We start from the raw sequence: 16,214 nt of genomic DNA, 5'->3' as shown, positions 1-16,214 counted from the left end.
ATTCAGTTACACATCCTGGGATGCAAAGTGCATTGAGTAGTGTTGTAGGTCAAGGTGTGGGTGTGTTCAAACAAAACATTCAGGAGGAACACACACTGCTGTGAAGTGATTGCCCTGAGGAACATCTTCAAACGTATTCACCAAAAAAAGATTGGTAATTTAAGAAAGGGAGAAGTAGACTGAAGAGCCCTGATGTCTTTTTTTTCTCAACCATTGTGAACAATAAGTCCTCTGTGATTCCCATGCATTTATTTTTCAGGAATGTTGTAGAAAGCACTGCTACAATATTTCAACCATATTGGAATAATTGAGATAATTATAATATAAATAACAGACATAATTATGGTTCTAAACAAATATTAACATAAACAATTATTCAGATATATTTTACTCTAAATAGATATTTAAGTGTTAACTGTTTACATAGACATATATTTTAATCTACCCGTGACAGCATTTGTTGGGTGCTACGCAACTGAGTTCGCTGGCAGGCTCTGTTCCACTTTGGGTGTTACTTGGTATCTGTGGGGAGTTAAAAAACGATTCCAATATTTCAACAGTAGGTAGCGCCACAGCAATGGGGACTGGACTCGATGATAGTTGCCCTCATTGGGTTGGCGCTCACTGTATACACAGTACATTAGCAAAGGCCAATTGCACAGAATCAGATGACACAAACACACACTAAAAATAGCAGGTTTGGGATGTGATGGTAATGATGATGGCTATTCTGAGGCTTGCTAATAGACACCCTGAGCTCATATTTGCAATACCTCAAACACATGGACTAGTTTAATCCACTCACTCATCGTACTCATCGTACTATTTAAATTATTGTGCATATAAGACTAGTGCATCAAGCATACATATAGTATAAGACAAACTACTCAATCTGCTTGTCTTTGCTTTGTTAAGTTCCCAAAGCATATAGCCACCAATGATCCTTGTGTGTGCTGGAATATTGTGTTTCCCTCAGACTATAATATTTATTAATAGATTACCTACCTGTTCATCCTTATTTTGGGAATTTGTCATTGTTTTGGCTTGAAATTAAGACTGTCTCTTTGACCACTGAATTAATTTGCACCCTGTAATCATTAAACTGACTTTTGGCTCCAATCAGAAACTGCCTTTTAAGTTGATGTTGTATGCACATGCCATGCTTAAGACTTTAGAGAGATTTGTATTGATATTGACACTGTTTTATGTTAGTAATTTACCTTTCGGTCTCTTCATATTCAAATAATCATTTGCATCTTATTGCATCGAGCCCTTAAGAAGTTTCTAGTTGGCCAGCAAACGTGTGTGTGTGTGTGTGTGTGTGTGTGTGTGTGTGTGTGTATTGTGTGTGTTTTTGAGCCTTGTGTATTACTTGGGCTGGTGTATTGCTGCTCATCCCCCTCCCCCTTCCATTGTCATCGGATTGTCAGCGCCAATGCAAAAAAAAAAAAAAAAAAAAGTTCAAGGCACATTTGCACAATGATATGGTCTCAGCAGATACCTTGACTCTGTTGTAGAGCCTTGTTGTAAATGCAGGGCTGTACGCTTACTTTTTAAAATGGTAGCACTGGTGCTAGCAAGCGAAAAAATTCAGTAGCACAAAAATAATTTTGGTAGCACACATACTACAGTCAAAAAAATAAAAATACTATATGAACAGAATAGGACGTATATACAAAAGCAACACTATATGAACAAATTTAACAACAGTAAAGTGACAATGAACATATTAAATAGTAAAGTGACTATAAGAGCCTCTTTTAAAACATCAGCAGCCAGAAGTGGTGAACACATTCAACAAAATTAAGTAATTATTACAAATTTAACAATCACTTATTTATTAACCTCTGATGTCCTTTCCCCTACCTCGAGGCAATATTTACAAAACATAGACTTCTTGGATTGGTCGTAGACCAGCCAATTGAACGTTTTTAACCACTGGGGGTTAAACCTGTACGTTTTCCCGTTGGCCGAGACAGAGTCATGGGTGGAGTCGGCTTCGTCCGAAGGTGCCGGTTCCGTGCTTGTGGTCGCCGAGTCAATCTCTTCCATACGTGGATTTTTTTTTCCAAGTTTCCATCTTTATTTGATGAAGAAGAACTTCCGAATACAGGGAAATACCTTTTCATTTTTCTGTTTTGCTTAAAAAGTGAATTTCCCGCGACCGTTACAAAGCCTCTTCCTCAACGTGCGAATGTTCGGGAAATGTCGTTTTTTAGTAGTCGAGCGGAACTGGCGAGCCTATAACTCAAAATACATTTCCCAACATTCAACGCTCCCATAATGCTCCCACACACTCGCGCTTAGTGGTGCCATTGAAAGCCGTACAGAAAGACGTATTTTTTTTCGGCACGGGTCCTTCTCACCCTTTCGCACCGGTGCGAGTGGACTTGTATTTATCTTCACATGCTAAATATTTCAATAGCAAATGCGATCAAAACTGTCGCACTGTACAGCCCTGAAATGGCGGGCCGATATTAGGCATTTTCCAAAGTATCGGTATCGGCATTTATAATGGCCGATTAATTAATTCTTTTTTTTCTTTTTCTGTTCAAAGGACTTTGAGTTTCATATCTTTGCCCAGTTCAGACCAAAGATTCGCCTCGCAACGACTTGCAACGAGACTGTTTTGGAACAGTCTCTCTCAACTTTTAGGGAAAAAGTTGCAGCAGTGTGAACTGGTCGTTGCAAGGAGTCGCCAGAGATTGAACATGTCAAATCGCCAGAATGCAACAACAAAGCTATTTCTCTTCAGCCAATCAGGACACAGCACAGAACAACTTGTACGTCACGGCCTAACTCCGTCCCGGTCCCAATCCCAATCCGTCCCAAGCTGCGATCAGTTGATAGTTGCAGTTGTTCAGCTGGCTAATAATTTTCACTCACAAGCAATTGCAGGAGTTATATTATATTTTTTATTCACAAATGAAAGAATTGGGTCATAGGTAGACAACAAATCAAAATAAACAGGGTCAAACTAAATAAAATTATAACGTATAGACAGTAGAGGGAGAATCTAAAAAGGCACTGCTGGAAGTGTCTCAGTAGAGAAAGATGGAGTTGGGTGCTATGGGAAGAGGTCTCAGAAGCGGCTTTGGAACAAAGTTGTGGCAGCCTCCTTTGGTGGTTTAGGTACAGGGACAATGTTGGGTGACAAAGCAGGTTGTGGCAGGGTGAGTGAGGAGGTTGGGACTTTGAACTTGATGTTAGGGTCATGTCTTCTGTCCATGACCCTCTTGATTAGATGTCCGATAAACTGGGTGGTGTGTGGCGTGAAGATTGTTTTCAATATCCATTGCTTGGACTTCTTGTAGTACACCTGTTGAACCGTGGTTCTCCTGTAAATGACAAGGAAATGATTACACAGAAAATATGAATGAAGATTTGTCTATTAGACTTCTCTCCCCACGATTAGATTAAACCTTTCAGCGACGTATGCCTATTGAGTTAGCTGTGAACTTTCTAATTTTGGTTTTTATACTATTCAAAGAGCACATGGTAACACACCTGTCACTGTGGTGGCTTCTTTCCTCTTCACAATGTTTTCATTGTGCTCTAGGATAGCGAGGTAGCTCCCTCATTCCATGATATGAGAAGGCCTGGCGTTTGGGGAGGTATTTCAGGAGAGCTTAAAACAGCCACGGCCAGGTGGCCTAGTGTGAGTGCACTCTAAGTCTGATACTGAGGCCAGGCCAATCTACTGACTTCTTTGTGGTTTGTGGATGCCTTGCAGTCTTGCAGACATGTCCACTTCCCCCATAGTGTATTGCCGTTAATATGCGAGAGAAAAAGGGCATCTATTCTCACCAGTATGTTTGAATTTGAATAGTGACATGAGGCTGGATTCATTGACTATAATCTTCTTTTCACGCCAGTCCTTTACACCTTCATCTTCTGATGACGACACCGATGTGGGGTTGAGGGTTGACTCAAGCTGATAGCTTTCCTTTCGTCGGTTTCACCAACTTCAAGGCTACTGGCACTGGTATTGAGGCCTTGGCACTATAAAACAAAGAGGTTTATTTTCAATGTTTAAGTCCACAAATTACAGTAGTTTAATTCAATTAGAGACAATATGTTGTACAAACTTACACACTGTGCTTGGCCATAGGGAGGACTCTTGACTGGTGTTGACATCATAGGTGCTGACTGGTTTCCTCATCTTCTGACGACGAGAACAAAGCTGCAGCAGACGTCGTTCGAGTCTGAAATGCGATACGTTCAATAAACATTTTAATAGCATCAAACTAACACGTGAAACATCGATAACAGCAAACGTATATAGAACGTAGCTAGTCTATCGAACGTTAAATCACCAACTTTTCTCATTCACTGCTGAGGAGTCGAGTTTTAGAGTCGCCGGCACATTAGAACCGTTGTATAAAAGCAATAGATCACTTCAGTCAGTGGTATGTGCTCATTATACCACTGTGAAGGGGGTCGCTGGCCCTCCGCTGCGTGTCGGGCCGAACAAAGCCCCTTAACAGTGGTATAATGAGCACATACCACAGCCTGTCGTGATCTATTGCTTACTTATACCATGGTCTGGGTGAATACTTGAATCTGATTGGCTGGAGGGTGTAGGTTAAAAAGTGTTAATTTACCCCTAGGAAAGACGCTGACCCTATGAAGACGCTATGGCCACGTTGCTTGGCAACGCCTGCATACGGGAGATATTAAATAGTCTGCTCGACTTGTCAAAATAATGTAGGCTTTTTGTAGATAGGTAGGCTATTGGATATCATGTGAATGGTAATGCGAACGATCTTTTCAGTTTTATCATCAAGTGCAGGCTGTAATTATTTTAGCTAAAGTAGCGGTAGCTGCTAGGCTAGGCTTTTTATCAGGTTGTTGGGAAAGTGTAGAGGAAGGCATATACCATTCTTGGTAAAAAACTGGGTGACGAACTGTCGACCGCTTTGAGCTCTTTCCTCTCTCTCTTTCCTCTCTTTCCTCCCCTGACAACCTAACTTCTTAATTTCACCGACCGGGATACACACAAACTGACTTTAGACTGCTAGATTAAGACACTAGCAGTCTGCACTTGCTTCACAACGATCTGCCTGGCCGCTACTTTGCTCTGCAGTAGCGTAAGACTTGGGCTGTACAAAATAATGACAAATGAGAGGGGTGATAATAGGGTGAAGACTTTCTAATGATTTTCGTAAAAATGGAAAAACAAACCACAACAAAACAAGGAAACAAACCACCTTCATTTGATGATTTAATCCGAAAAATATTTCGGATTAAATATTTTTTTGCATATACTTTTACTAATACCACCAGTGTCCTCTGGGGCGCCCCCGTCAGTGCTGCGCCCCTGGAATCATCCTAATTTACCCCCCCCTAAGGACGTCCCTGCCTCCGTCTACCCTGACCAAACTACAACGCGAACCCAGCGCTTTCACATTTATCCACCTCAGCGATAGTTTTTGAAAAGCATAGTTTTCAGTGTCGGAATTCGCCGTTTTAGTGTGGACGGAAGGGCAAAACGGATAAACATTTAAAAATATATATATATATTTTTTTTTAAATGTATATATTTTTTAAACTGGACCATTTCTTCGTTAGAGTTGGATTTAAACTCAATGCAGGACCACTATTGGAGTGGATTGGACGAATCAATTTGTTAATGATTTATTTACCTTAGGTTTCCAGTAGGGGGTTGGACAGGGCATTGTGGTCTATTTTGTGTCACCTGCAAAGTGAGAATAGCATACAAAACAAAAAGATTAGTTATGGTGACACATATTACAATGACTGTTAACCTAATATGTCATCATTTACCTGAAGGTTTCCAGTAGGTCACAGCAGGGGGTTGGACAGGGCATTGTGGTCTATTTTGTGTCACCTGAAAAAAAAAAAAAAAGCATACCAAACAATAAGATCAATAATGGGGACACATATTACACTGACTGTTAACCTAACATGTCAAAATGTAGCTCTTTATTCTCAATGTTTATTTGCCTCTCCTCTCTCTCGGTTTGCCCCCATCTGTGAGTCTCTCTCTCTCACAAAAAACGGTTCACTTTCTTAATCTCTCTCTCTCTCTCTCTCTCTCTCTCTCTCTCTCTCTCTCTCTCTCTCTCTCTCTCTCTCTCTCTCTCTCTCTCCTTATAATAGCCCTGAGCAAATTCAAAATTGGTTTAGATCAATGGTCATACCATGGTTGGCTGTGCAGCGTTTGGATGCTCCAATCGGTCCGAGAAGGGTTACCACATGTATGGCTTCCCCAAGGACCAAGAGTGCAGGAAGAAATGGATGGCAATGGTCAGCCGTCAAAACTCACAAGTGACAGGGGTCAGCAACAGTCAAAAACGATGTAATGTTCACATCACTTGATAGCATTTCAAAGGGCCTAATAATTCTAAGTGTAGAGATTTATGACTTTTCAATGATATTTGAAGTGCAATGGAAACTGATTTTACAAGCCTACAGGTACACTTTGAAGATGACCAATTCACTGCCACAAAAAGAGAAGGGATGTTGAAATTGAGGCCCGATGCAGTCCCAACAGTTTTCATTCATCGCCCTAAGCCGAAGAGGAGGAAACCCCCTTCTGTGAGGGTGGCTCCAGAATAGGGCTGGGCGATATGGGCCAAAATGAATATCTCAATATATTTTTACTATATCTCGATACACGATATATATCTCGATATATTTTGAATCTCCTCTAGAGCACATCATAAATGCTCGATTCAACCATGTCTGCCATAATGTTACGTCAGTAATAATTCTAGTATTCCTGAAATATAAGTCTGCATGTAGATTACATGAAACAACATATTGTTTAAACTCATTAGTGCTTTGTATTGGAACAATTTAGAACTTGCACATAAGAAAAGGAAAATCACAGCAAGTTAGATTTACCAACACAGCATTTATTCAAACCGTTAATTATTTATTAACTGTTAATAATAATTATTATATATACACTGCCAGACGACGGATCCAATGCTATTCTTTTTCAAAACCAAATCCTCAGTTTCCATCCTTTTTTCTCTCTCGCTGTTCTCACTCACCGGTCGGAGGTACACACACCTACAGCAGCGCGCCGTCCAGACTACGTCACACGCGCGCGTCCATGAGAATCTCGCGGACTCGCAACGGGCGGGGGGAGTGAGTGTGTTTGTGCCATTGCATGTCTTTACCTTTTGTGGAAGAGGGAGAGACGTCGGATGCGAGCTTTTGATATTATACAATTATATTATATTATATACTATTATATATAGAGCTCCGGGAGTCGCAAACGGCAACAATCACTTTCTCCTCCATGCTGCAGTTCACCCCGGACTGCACTGAGTTTGACGGTTGAACGCTGATTGGCTGTTTACGTTACATATGTCACTCAGTGACCACGCTGTTGAACGCTGATTGGCTGTCATCACGAGAAATTAAAATACATTTGAACTTTGTCGCACCACAAATCCCCGTGAACGCGCTCGCCTCTGCACAGCGAAAGTGTGGCGCGACAAATCAAAACTTGGTGCCGGTTTTCTCTCGCGAAGAATTCGCCCAATACGCGTCTACGTTCACTTTATATGGGATTTTGTCGCCCCGTCGCGTTTGGTGTGAACGCACAATGAGTATGCCGGCGGCGGCAAAAATAAACATTACGTGCCAATTTGTATTCGATGTTCGCGACAGGGGCATTTTATACATCCCCTGGAGAACATCTCGCGATACATCGCATATATTCGATATATCGCCCAGCCCTACTCCAGAACCAAGTGCAACTGACGCCAAATTAAACTTCGGTATGATCCATGCAGCTAACAATATTCCCTATTTCATGTAATTCAAGGATAGACTACACTCCTAATGAGATTACATAATTCATATTTGTACATTCAGTTTAAAAAACAACCAGAAGTCAGGGATTCTCTGAGGATTTGCACAAAATGTAGATAATCAACACATTTCTACCCAATTAACAATTGCCGGTAGATCCATTTATACATTTAATTGGTTTCTGATTGTGGCAGATGATTTAATTCACATTACAGCAATGTTTTGCGTTAATTATTTTCTTACATTGCCTTACATTGGAGATGACAGTAGTTGCAAATGCAAAGGCAAAATAAATATAACAGCAACATTACCTTGTAATTGTTACAGAGATTGAGGGAGAAATTGAGGTGGATTTCAAGAGCGATGAAAAGGACATGACAGGAGACAGAGAGAGCAATCAAGAGGCCACTTTGCCAGGGGCAGGTTATTCAGGGGCAGGTTATTCAGGGGCAGGTTATTCAGGGGCAGGTGATTCAGGGGCAGGTGATTCAGGGGCAGGTGATTCAGGGGCAGGTGATCCAGGGGCAGGTGATCCAGGGCCAGCTGCTCCAGGGACCAGACTGCCAGGGACTGACCCGGGGATTCCACCGGACGCGTTACGGCAGCGTTACGGCTGCGACTTTGCCCTGCTTGCATTTCCACCGGGCGTGTTACGGCAGCGCAACGCTGCCTTGTGAGCCAGCCGTATTCACGCGAGATCACGAGATAATCCTAAACCTAATGTACTCACCTTCCGCTCCCAAAACTACTGCAATTAAATGCCACGCTTTGTCCTTTCTGACATTTTCCTTATAAAAAGGATGATTTGGTACATAAATGACTTCATGTTGCTGAACTTCGACAATGAGTCTCTCGTAGTCCATGTTGCCGACCCTCTGAGACCTTTTGATTGATTAACTGCTGACCTGGTGCCACCGGTGATGACGTAATAATGTTGATGTGAAGTTGTGATAGGCTACATGAGCTGAGTATTGTGTTTTATTTTGAAAATTGACCGTATGCTCTATGGCTTTTACTTTTTCACTTCCTGCCCTGCTCGATCTGCTCTGTTGAAATTGACGCGGTTCAGCAACGGCATGCGGCAAAAATAGAAATGCTACGGAATGATAGCGCTGTGGCACGGCGAGCCGCTCCTGGGACGCTGCTGAGACGTTCCGCAGCCGCTCCCGGTGGAAATGGTCTCATTGATTAGAGTGGAACCTATCTGCTGCGTTGACCGCCGTCAAGACGTGACGCAGCCGTAACGCTGCCGTAACGCGTCCGGTGGAATCAGGCCTTGATGGGGCGACTGTGGAGGACATAATAAGGCAACTAGAAAAGGAAAAATTAATGAGAAAGAGAGCAGAGAGGGCTCTTGTAAAACAAAAAATAATACATTTGGCACTAAGAAAGAGAAACAATTCAGTCAACAAGAAGTTAAAACGAAAAAGCCATACAGGTTAAACTGACCGCCCATCATAATCAGCATTGTTGAAGCGGCGGCATCTGTAGGGCTTCATGTGCTGAACATCACCCTTTCCAGGATATAATGAAACAAACACTGTTATTTCTACTAGCTATCGCATCATAAAACCCGTCCTTAAATCAACCTAAATGATCCTAGTAATCCAACATAAATAACTAACTAAATAAAAGTTACTTCGTAATTGTTGGTGTAGATACCTTCACATGGCGAAGTCGAGCTAAAAAAGGCTATAAAAGGACAATACAATAGACAGTTGACAATTCAAAAGAGGTAGCTATTTAATCCATTTACCCCTGGAGATACCTTCACAGGTGGTGAAGTCGAGCTAACAAACTAGCAGGTAATCAGTCGTCTACCAAGATAAATATATATATAATTACACCGTGCATATTCAAATAAATATCAGTAAATGCATGATAAAAGGACCTCTAATACAATAGACAGTTGACAATTCAAAAGAGGTAGCTATTTAATCAATTTACCCCTGGAGATACCTTCACAGATGGCGAAGTTGAGCTAAGAAACTAGCAGGCAAACAGTCGTCTACCAAGATAAATATATATATAATTACGCTGTGCATTTACAAATAAATATCAGTATATGCATCATAAAGGGCCTCTGATAGAATATAGACAGTTGACAATTCAAAAGAGGTAGCTATTTAATCAATTTACCTCAGAAGTTACTCGACGGCCAGCAATGGAAATGAATGATCTCCTAAAATGGTTGGTTGGAACTAGGGATGTCCCGATCCAGCTTTTTGCACTTCCGATCCGATACCGATATTGTAGCTTTTAGCATCGGCCGATACCGAAACCGGCCGATCCAAGCATGTATTAAAGATTAAAGATATTTACTTATTTTGTTGTACTACTCATGTTGAAAAGGGTTTTACTCTTAAGAACAACTAGCCAACTTAATTAGGTTAGTTTGAATAATCCACAATAGTTGGTAATGAGAAGCTGACCTGTTTATTCAGGGTTAAATAAACACAAAATAGACAAAATAATAAATAGTCAAATTACCACACACACACTGAATTGGCATCAGTGCTCTGTTCTTGAACAACAAGAGTGTAAACAATATTGTAAACAATATAACATTATATATAAAAGCAACACACACAAAACCTGAGTAGAAAATAGTCAAATTACCACACACACACACTGAATTGGCATTTTTATCGATAACTTTAAATCCTTAGTGGGACATGCACAGACAAGTGGGATGCTGGACAGGTCACTAGGTGTGCGCTAGGTGTGCTGAACAACACGGACTGGATTTGGGGGGAAAAGCTGAAAAAGACTGGAATGGATTACCTACATTGGTGCGCTCGAAAACACGGACCGGAGTTTTGAAAACAAACTGGATCGGGAGTCCGGATCGGGATTTTTTCCCGTGCAGGCCGATCCGATATTGATATGCATTTTTTTGCTAATATCGGCGGCCGATCCGATCCAAATATCGGATCGGGACATCCCTAGTTGGAACTATTCGAGGCTCCATACCCCGGAAGTAGGCGCTACAACGGAGTCCAATGGAAGTGTCGCCACTCGGTTTTATCTACCACTCTGGGCCTACCCAACTGTGGCTCTATACTCTCGGCTTTCTAAATCGTCGTCTTCTCCTTTTCATTACGCCTTTTTACATTGCCAAGCAGGTTCGGTCGCGGCTTGGCACGCCCGGCGATTTCACCGTCTTATCTCAAGTTTCCTATGGCAAGCCATCCCCGCCAGAAAACGCCATAATTTAGTCGCGTATCACCTTCATTACGCCGTAAAAAACGCCGTAAAATGTAGAAAAACGCCGTATTTTACGTCGTCATGCGCAAAAGAACGCCGCTTTCTACGCCTCAATTAAGCCTTTCAAGAACGCGCGTAAAAAGCGCAGTTTTCAACATCAAACCGCGCGTAAGATACGCCGCGTTTGTGCACATCACAACGGCGTAAAATACGGCGTCTCTCTAGTATGCTAATAATCTCCGCCCTTCTTTTCTCTCAGCCAATGCATTTGAAGTGTTTGCGCCCAATCGCTGAACAAGACAAGCAGACCAAATCAGTTCAGCACAGATCTCCTCTCATTTGGCGTTAGTTGTAGCGTCATATAGATATATATATATATTAGTAAATGCAGTTTCAAAGTTGTGATAACCGTGGCCCAATCGATAGAGACACTTGCTCTGTAGGCAAGAGGTTTTCGGATCGAATCCATTTATTGTCAGATTTGTGCTTTTGTCAGATGGTCACGCTTTTATGATCGCAATGCTTTTTAGTCCGCAAGCCAGACCTCCTGTGTTATAAGTTCCAAATTCAGTGCCTTTTTAGTCAGCCAGCCAGATCATCTAGGTGTCTTCTTACACGCTTTATAAGATAATTATATTACAATTATTACAGCCATGGAGCCTTTATCGTTACATCCTCTCTTGTTCAATCGATATAAATACACAGTGGAAAGGAGTGAGAGGGAGCCATAGAGAGAGACGCTGATGAACTGGGGAGCCAAGTAGCCTAACTGATAGGCTTAAGAGACCCATCAGCCCATCATTCTTTCGAACCTTCGTAAAAAATGACAGTTTTTCCCAAAACTCCTCTTTACATGAACTCGTGTGCACTGCTCTAACAACGTTCAGAGGCTTGTAACAGTCTACTGAGTCTGACACGGTGCTTAAATGGGCTCTGTAGGAGGGGGAGACGCAGGAATGTTGTTGGATTCAACTATTTGTGCATGGAAGCAAAAAAATATCTCCCCTACGAAAATAATAGACTAATATGAATGCTTCAAATATTAAAACCCGATTGATAGGCCGACATATGCTATATCAGTCCTAATCCTGAACGCACCGTGCGTCCATTTTTCACGGCATTTTCCCCCAGACAGACAGACAAACACTTTATTTAACCCAAACTAACTTTCATAATCCAGCAGGTTACACAATACAAATAACTCTTACACAAATAAAGACAGCCTTTACAGTATAGGCTAATACAGCGCCCACCTCAGCAAAAGGTAAAATGTAAATAGAAGATATAAGCTACATTTAAAATACAGATGCTGTAGCCTACATAAAAATACAGATGCCACATGAAATATGAAAATAGGATACAATGTATAAATATGCAAAACTAGGATATAACTAGGCTATAATGAGAATACTTGGTTACAGCTGTGCAATGACGATCCTCCTAAATTCAATTAGTTAGATGGAAAGATTTTTGTCTATGGAATGATCCTGTCACTTTACTGCCACACATTGTGTGTGTCAGTAAAGTGATGAGGTAGGAGAATCCGTGCATGGTTCGTTCTTTGAATATTCCGATTTATAACAAAATCAGAAAAAACAATTAACAGGATTGTTTTTTGTTTTTTCTGATTTGGTTTTGAAACTGAAAAAGGGCAAAAGGAATAAACAAATAAACGGCATTTGATTTTGTGTTTGTGTGTTTTGTGTGTTAGTTTTTAAAACCCGAAACAGAAAAACAAATAGGGCCTACAAAAATAGATAGGGCCTACATTTATAGTTATAGGCTACACCAGAAGGCAGAACACAGCGAAGAAAAAAGAGCCAACCACCTAAACCAGCAATAGACTGTCTAATTATATTTAGCCTTAGTTATGGCCGCACTTGAACCTTATGGTGATTTTATTCGTGAACTATTTGACACTGGAAAGACACGACGCGAACAGTACCGCTCTAAAGCAATCTGGTGCCCCGAAGTACTCCGTTATGAAGTTGAGGAGGTTCTGTGTGGAGCACAACCTTCGAAGAAGAAATCTAGTTTCCGATTTAGTTTCATATCGTCCACTCACAGACTAAGTCGCCGGCTCCCATGGGAAACAATAAAGCTGGCCATTGTAGAATGCGAGAGACTCGATGGAACGTTTGAAACGTCTTGCCTACAGAGCAAGCGTCTCTATCAATTGGGCCACGGCCACGGTGACCACACTGTTGGAACTGAATTTACTAATATATATCTATATGACGCTACAACCAACAACAAATGAGAGGAGAACTCCTCAAAGCAGATCTGTGCTAAACTGATTTGGTCTGCTTGTCTTGTTCAGCGATTGGGCGCAAACACTTCAAATGCATTGGCTGAGAGAAAAGAAGGGCAGAGATTATTAGCATACTAGAGAGACGCCGTATTTTACGCCGTTGAGATGTGCACAAACGCGGCGTATTTTACGCGCAGTTTGATGCTCAAAACTGCGCTTTTTACGCGTGCTCTTGAAAGGCTTAATTGCGGCGTAAAAAGCTGCGTTTTTTTGCGCATGACGGCGTAAAATACAGCGTTTTTCTACATTTTATGGCGTTTTTTACGGCGTAATGAAGGTGATACGCGTCTAAATGATGCCGTTTTCTGGCGGGGATGGCTTGCCATACAAAACTGCGCTTTTTACGCACGCTCTTGAAAGGCTTAATTGCCGCGTAAAAACTGTGTTTTTTTGCGCATGACGGCGTAAAATACGAGTTTTTTTTTACATTTTACGGCGTTTTTTACGGCGTAATGAAGGTGATACGCGACTAAATGATGGCGTTTTCTGGCGGGGATGGCTTGCCATAGTTTCCTGTATCAAACCCCCGTATGTCACGGCGCAGGCTTTTTTTGTTCATTGGAGAAGGCGGGTTGCACACTGATTTAGAATAATTTGCATATTCCCGAATGTTTTTATTTTTTTTATGAATGACGACACCAACATGCAAGAATGAGTTCACGTCTGACTGTAGGCTACAATCGCGATTAACTATTTACAAGTGCATAAACGCCTACATATCCTTTATTTTGCTTACCACTTTTTTTTTATCCTGACAAAAGCCTTGTAAGGGCAGTTCCTTTGCGTCTCTCTCGTACATCGCACCATCTTTCGTCATTGTTTTATTGCGACTGCATCACCTTCTCTCAAATGATCAGCAGCTCGTGGTTTGACCTTCTCTCCAGTTACAACTGCTCATGATGATATCGCTGCGTTGTCTCTATGGAGACAGCGCAACAACACCTCTACCCAAGCCCCCCCCCCCCCACCTAAGTTTGTATTTTTATGCATTTTATTTACCAGAACTTTAATATATTTTGATGCTCTTTTCTGTTGTGACAATAAAACAATAAAATAAAGTTTATTTTTAAACTGCATTACCTTATTAATTTAGTGAGGACTCATAAATAACTACAAATAACCAATGTTAGGTAAATCAGTTTATGTTTTGTGACGCGTTTCTGGAATTTCTTTTTAAAAGATATATCGGCCGATATACTGTATCGGAATATCAGATTTTAAAATTTTAAAAAAAATATCGGTCGGGCTCTATTGTTACGTCATATTTGGAAGCTCAATCTGTAAATCTTTCCCAAAAAAACTCACCAGAAGTAACCATTTAAAGGTTTATTTTTTGAATTTTCTTACGGCGGGGCATGCCCCCGGACCCCCCTCACGTTGCTAGGTTACCAACTCAAAACCCAACAGGACAGTCTTATGCCACGCTTCACCACTACGTCGCCTGCTTGCTCGCTCAGCTTGCGTCGGTGACGCGCGGTCGCGCCGAGGCAGACCGCGTGGAGTGGAACGACCCAATTACACCCTGGCAACAGAACCATTGCATGGCAACGTCAGTTTGTCCTTCCACCGTGGTCGAACAATGAATTTGTGAGGACAGCCAGAGGCCAACTAGAACATACCTGGCCTATGGTCCAGGCGAAACGGAATCAAACACATATTTGTTCAGGTTCCGTTGTCGAGGCCAATCCAAAAAGGACCTTACCTTGTACTGACCCCCAGAACCAAACTCCCCCCCCCAGATTGTGTGTGTGTGTGTGTGTGTGTGTGTGTGTGTGTGTGTGTGTGTGTGTGTGTGTGTGTGTGTGTGTGTGTGTGTGTGTGTGTGTGTGTGTGTGTGTGTGTGTGTGAGAACGGGATATGAACGCTATGACTAGTTTGGAATGTTCCAGAAGGTCTAAAATGTGCGGTTGGAAAATCTGAGAAGGAGAGAAACAGTTTTCAGGGGTAAAGGGAACAAGACCTTATTGACATGGATCACACACACACACACCTGTGTCCAAACTGCCCAGAGTAACTGATTTGGGTATGTTCTTAATAACCCCTTAAGGTATAAAAGGATTAAATGCGGAATAAAGCAGCTCAATCATGATGGTTTGTTAAAATAATGTTGACCGTATTCGTACAATGCATATTAGAATGAGACAAAGCGAGTCTCTTAATTACGGGTGTCCTAAAAAGCATTAGAGAAGGTGAGCCAGGGAACTTCGACAATACCTCTCTTGTTTTAGGACTTGTTCAGAATATGATGTAACTAATACAGCACCATAATACTAACTAAAACAACAAAGGTAAGGCTTAAATTTGAATAAAGAAGAAAATAGGTCATGTTTCGTTAAAACAGACACTGACTTCCTGGATTAGATGATGTCATCATGCCATGTGTAGTCGCTTTGTTTTACGTGGCGGATTTGAATGTTGTCCCCCAACATGTTTTATTTGAATGTAACTTTATGTTGATATTATCCTCCCAACATACAGGGCCATATTGTCAGTACACATCCCGCTCTTCAGATCAGCAAACATGAACAAAATTAATAAAATTGTTGCTGTTGTGTTTGTGTTTTCAGGATGGCTCCTACCTGGCTGAGTTCCTGTTGGAGAAAGGATACACGGTGAACAGCAACACAAACACACACACACGCATAAAGACACACATACACACAAACGCACACACAAACAATCACACCCACACAGCTTTTGAGGGACATTCCCTCGACATTCTCTAGGCAGCCATAGCAGCAGTGCTGAACAGGCTGATACTGAGGTAATCTAGCAGACTCCTCGGTGTGTGTTTGTCAACTGAATCACCACCTCACTCTCCGATAAGAACGTTTGCCTTACACTTACTGTGCTCACCTGTGGCGTTTCCCCCCCCGGTTAGGCCATTCATGAGGGAATGGTTATA

General features: G+C 41.7%; 1 protein-coding gene across 1 annotated transcript in view; it reads left to right on the top strand.

Moving 5' to 3' along the window:
• Positions 1 to 16,214, top strand: part of gmds (GDP-mannose 4,6-dehydratase) — a 115,814-nt gene that overhangs the window by 4,657 nt on the left and 94,943 nt on the right. Inside the window, 1 exon segment of the mRNA XM_060066713.1 lies at positions 15,877 to 15,921. Coding sequence (XP_059922696.1) covers positions 15,877 to 15,921 — 45 coding nt within the window.

The sequence above is a fragment of the Gadus macrocephalus genome, chromosome 12, assembly GCF_031168955.1.
Source record: "Gadus macrocephalus chromosome 12, ASM3116895v1".
NCBI lineage: Eukaryota > Metazoa > Chordata > Actinopteri > Gadiformes > Gadidae > Gadus > Gadus macrocephalus.
The sequence above is the reverse complement of the archived record's forward strand: the minus strand, read 5'-3'. Positions and strand labels throughout refer to the sequence as shown.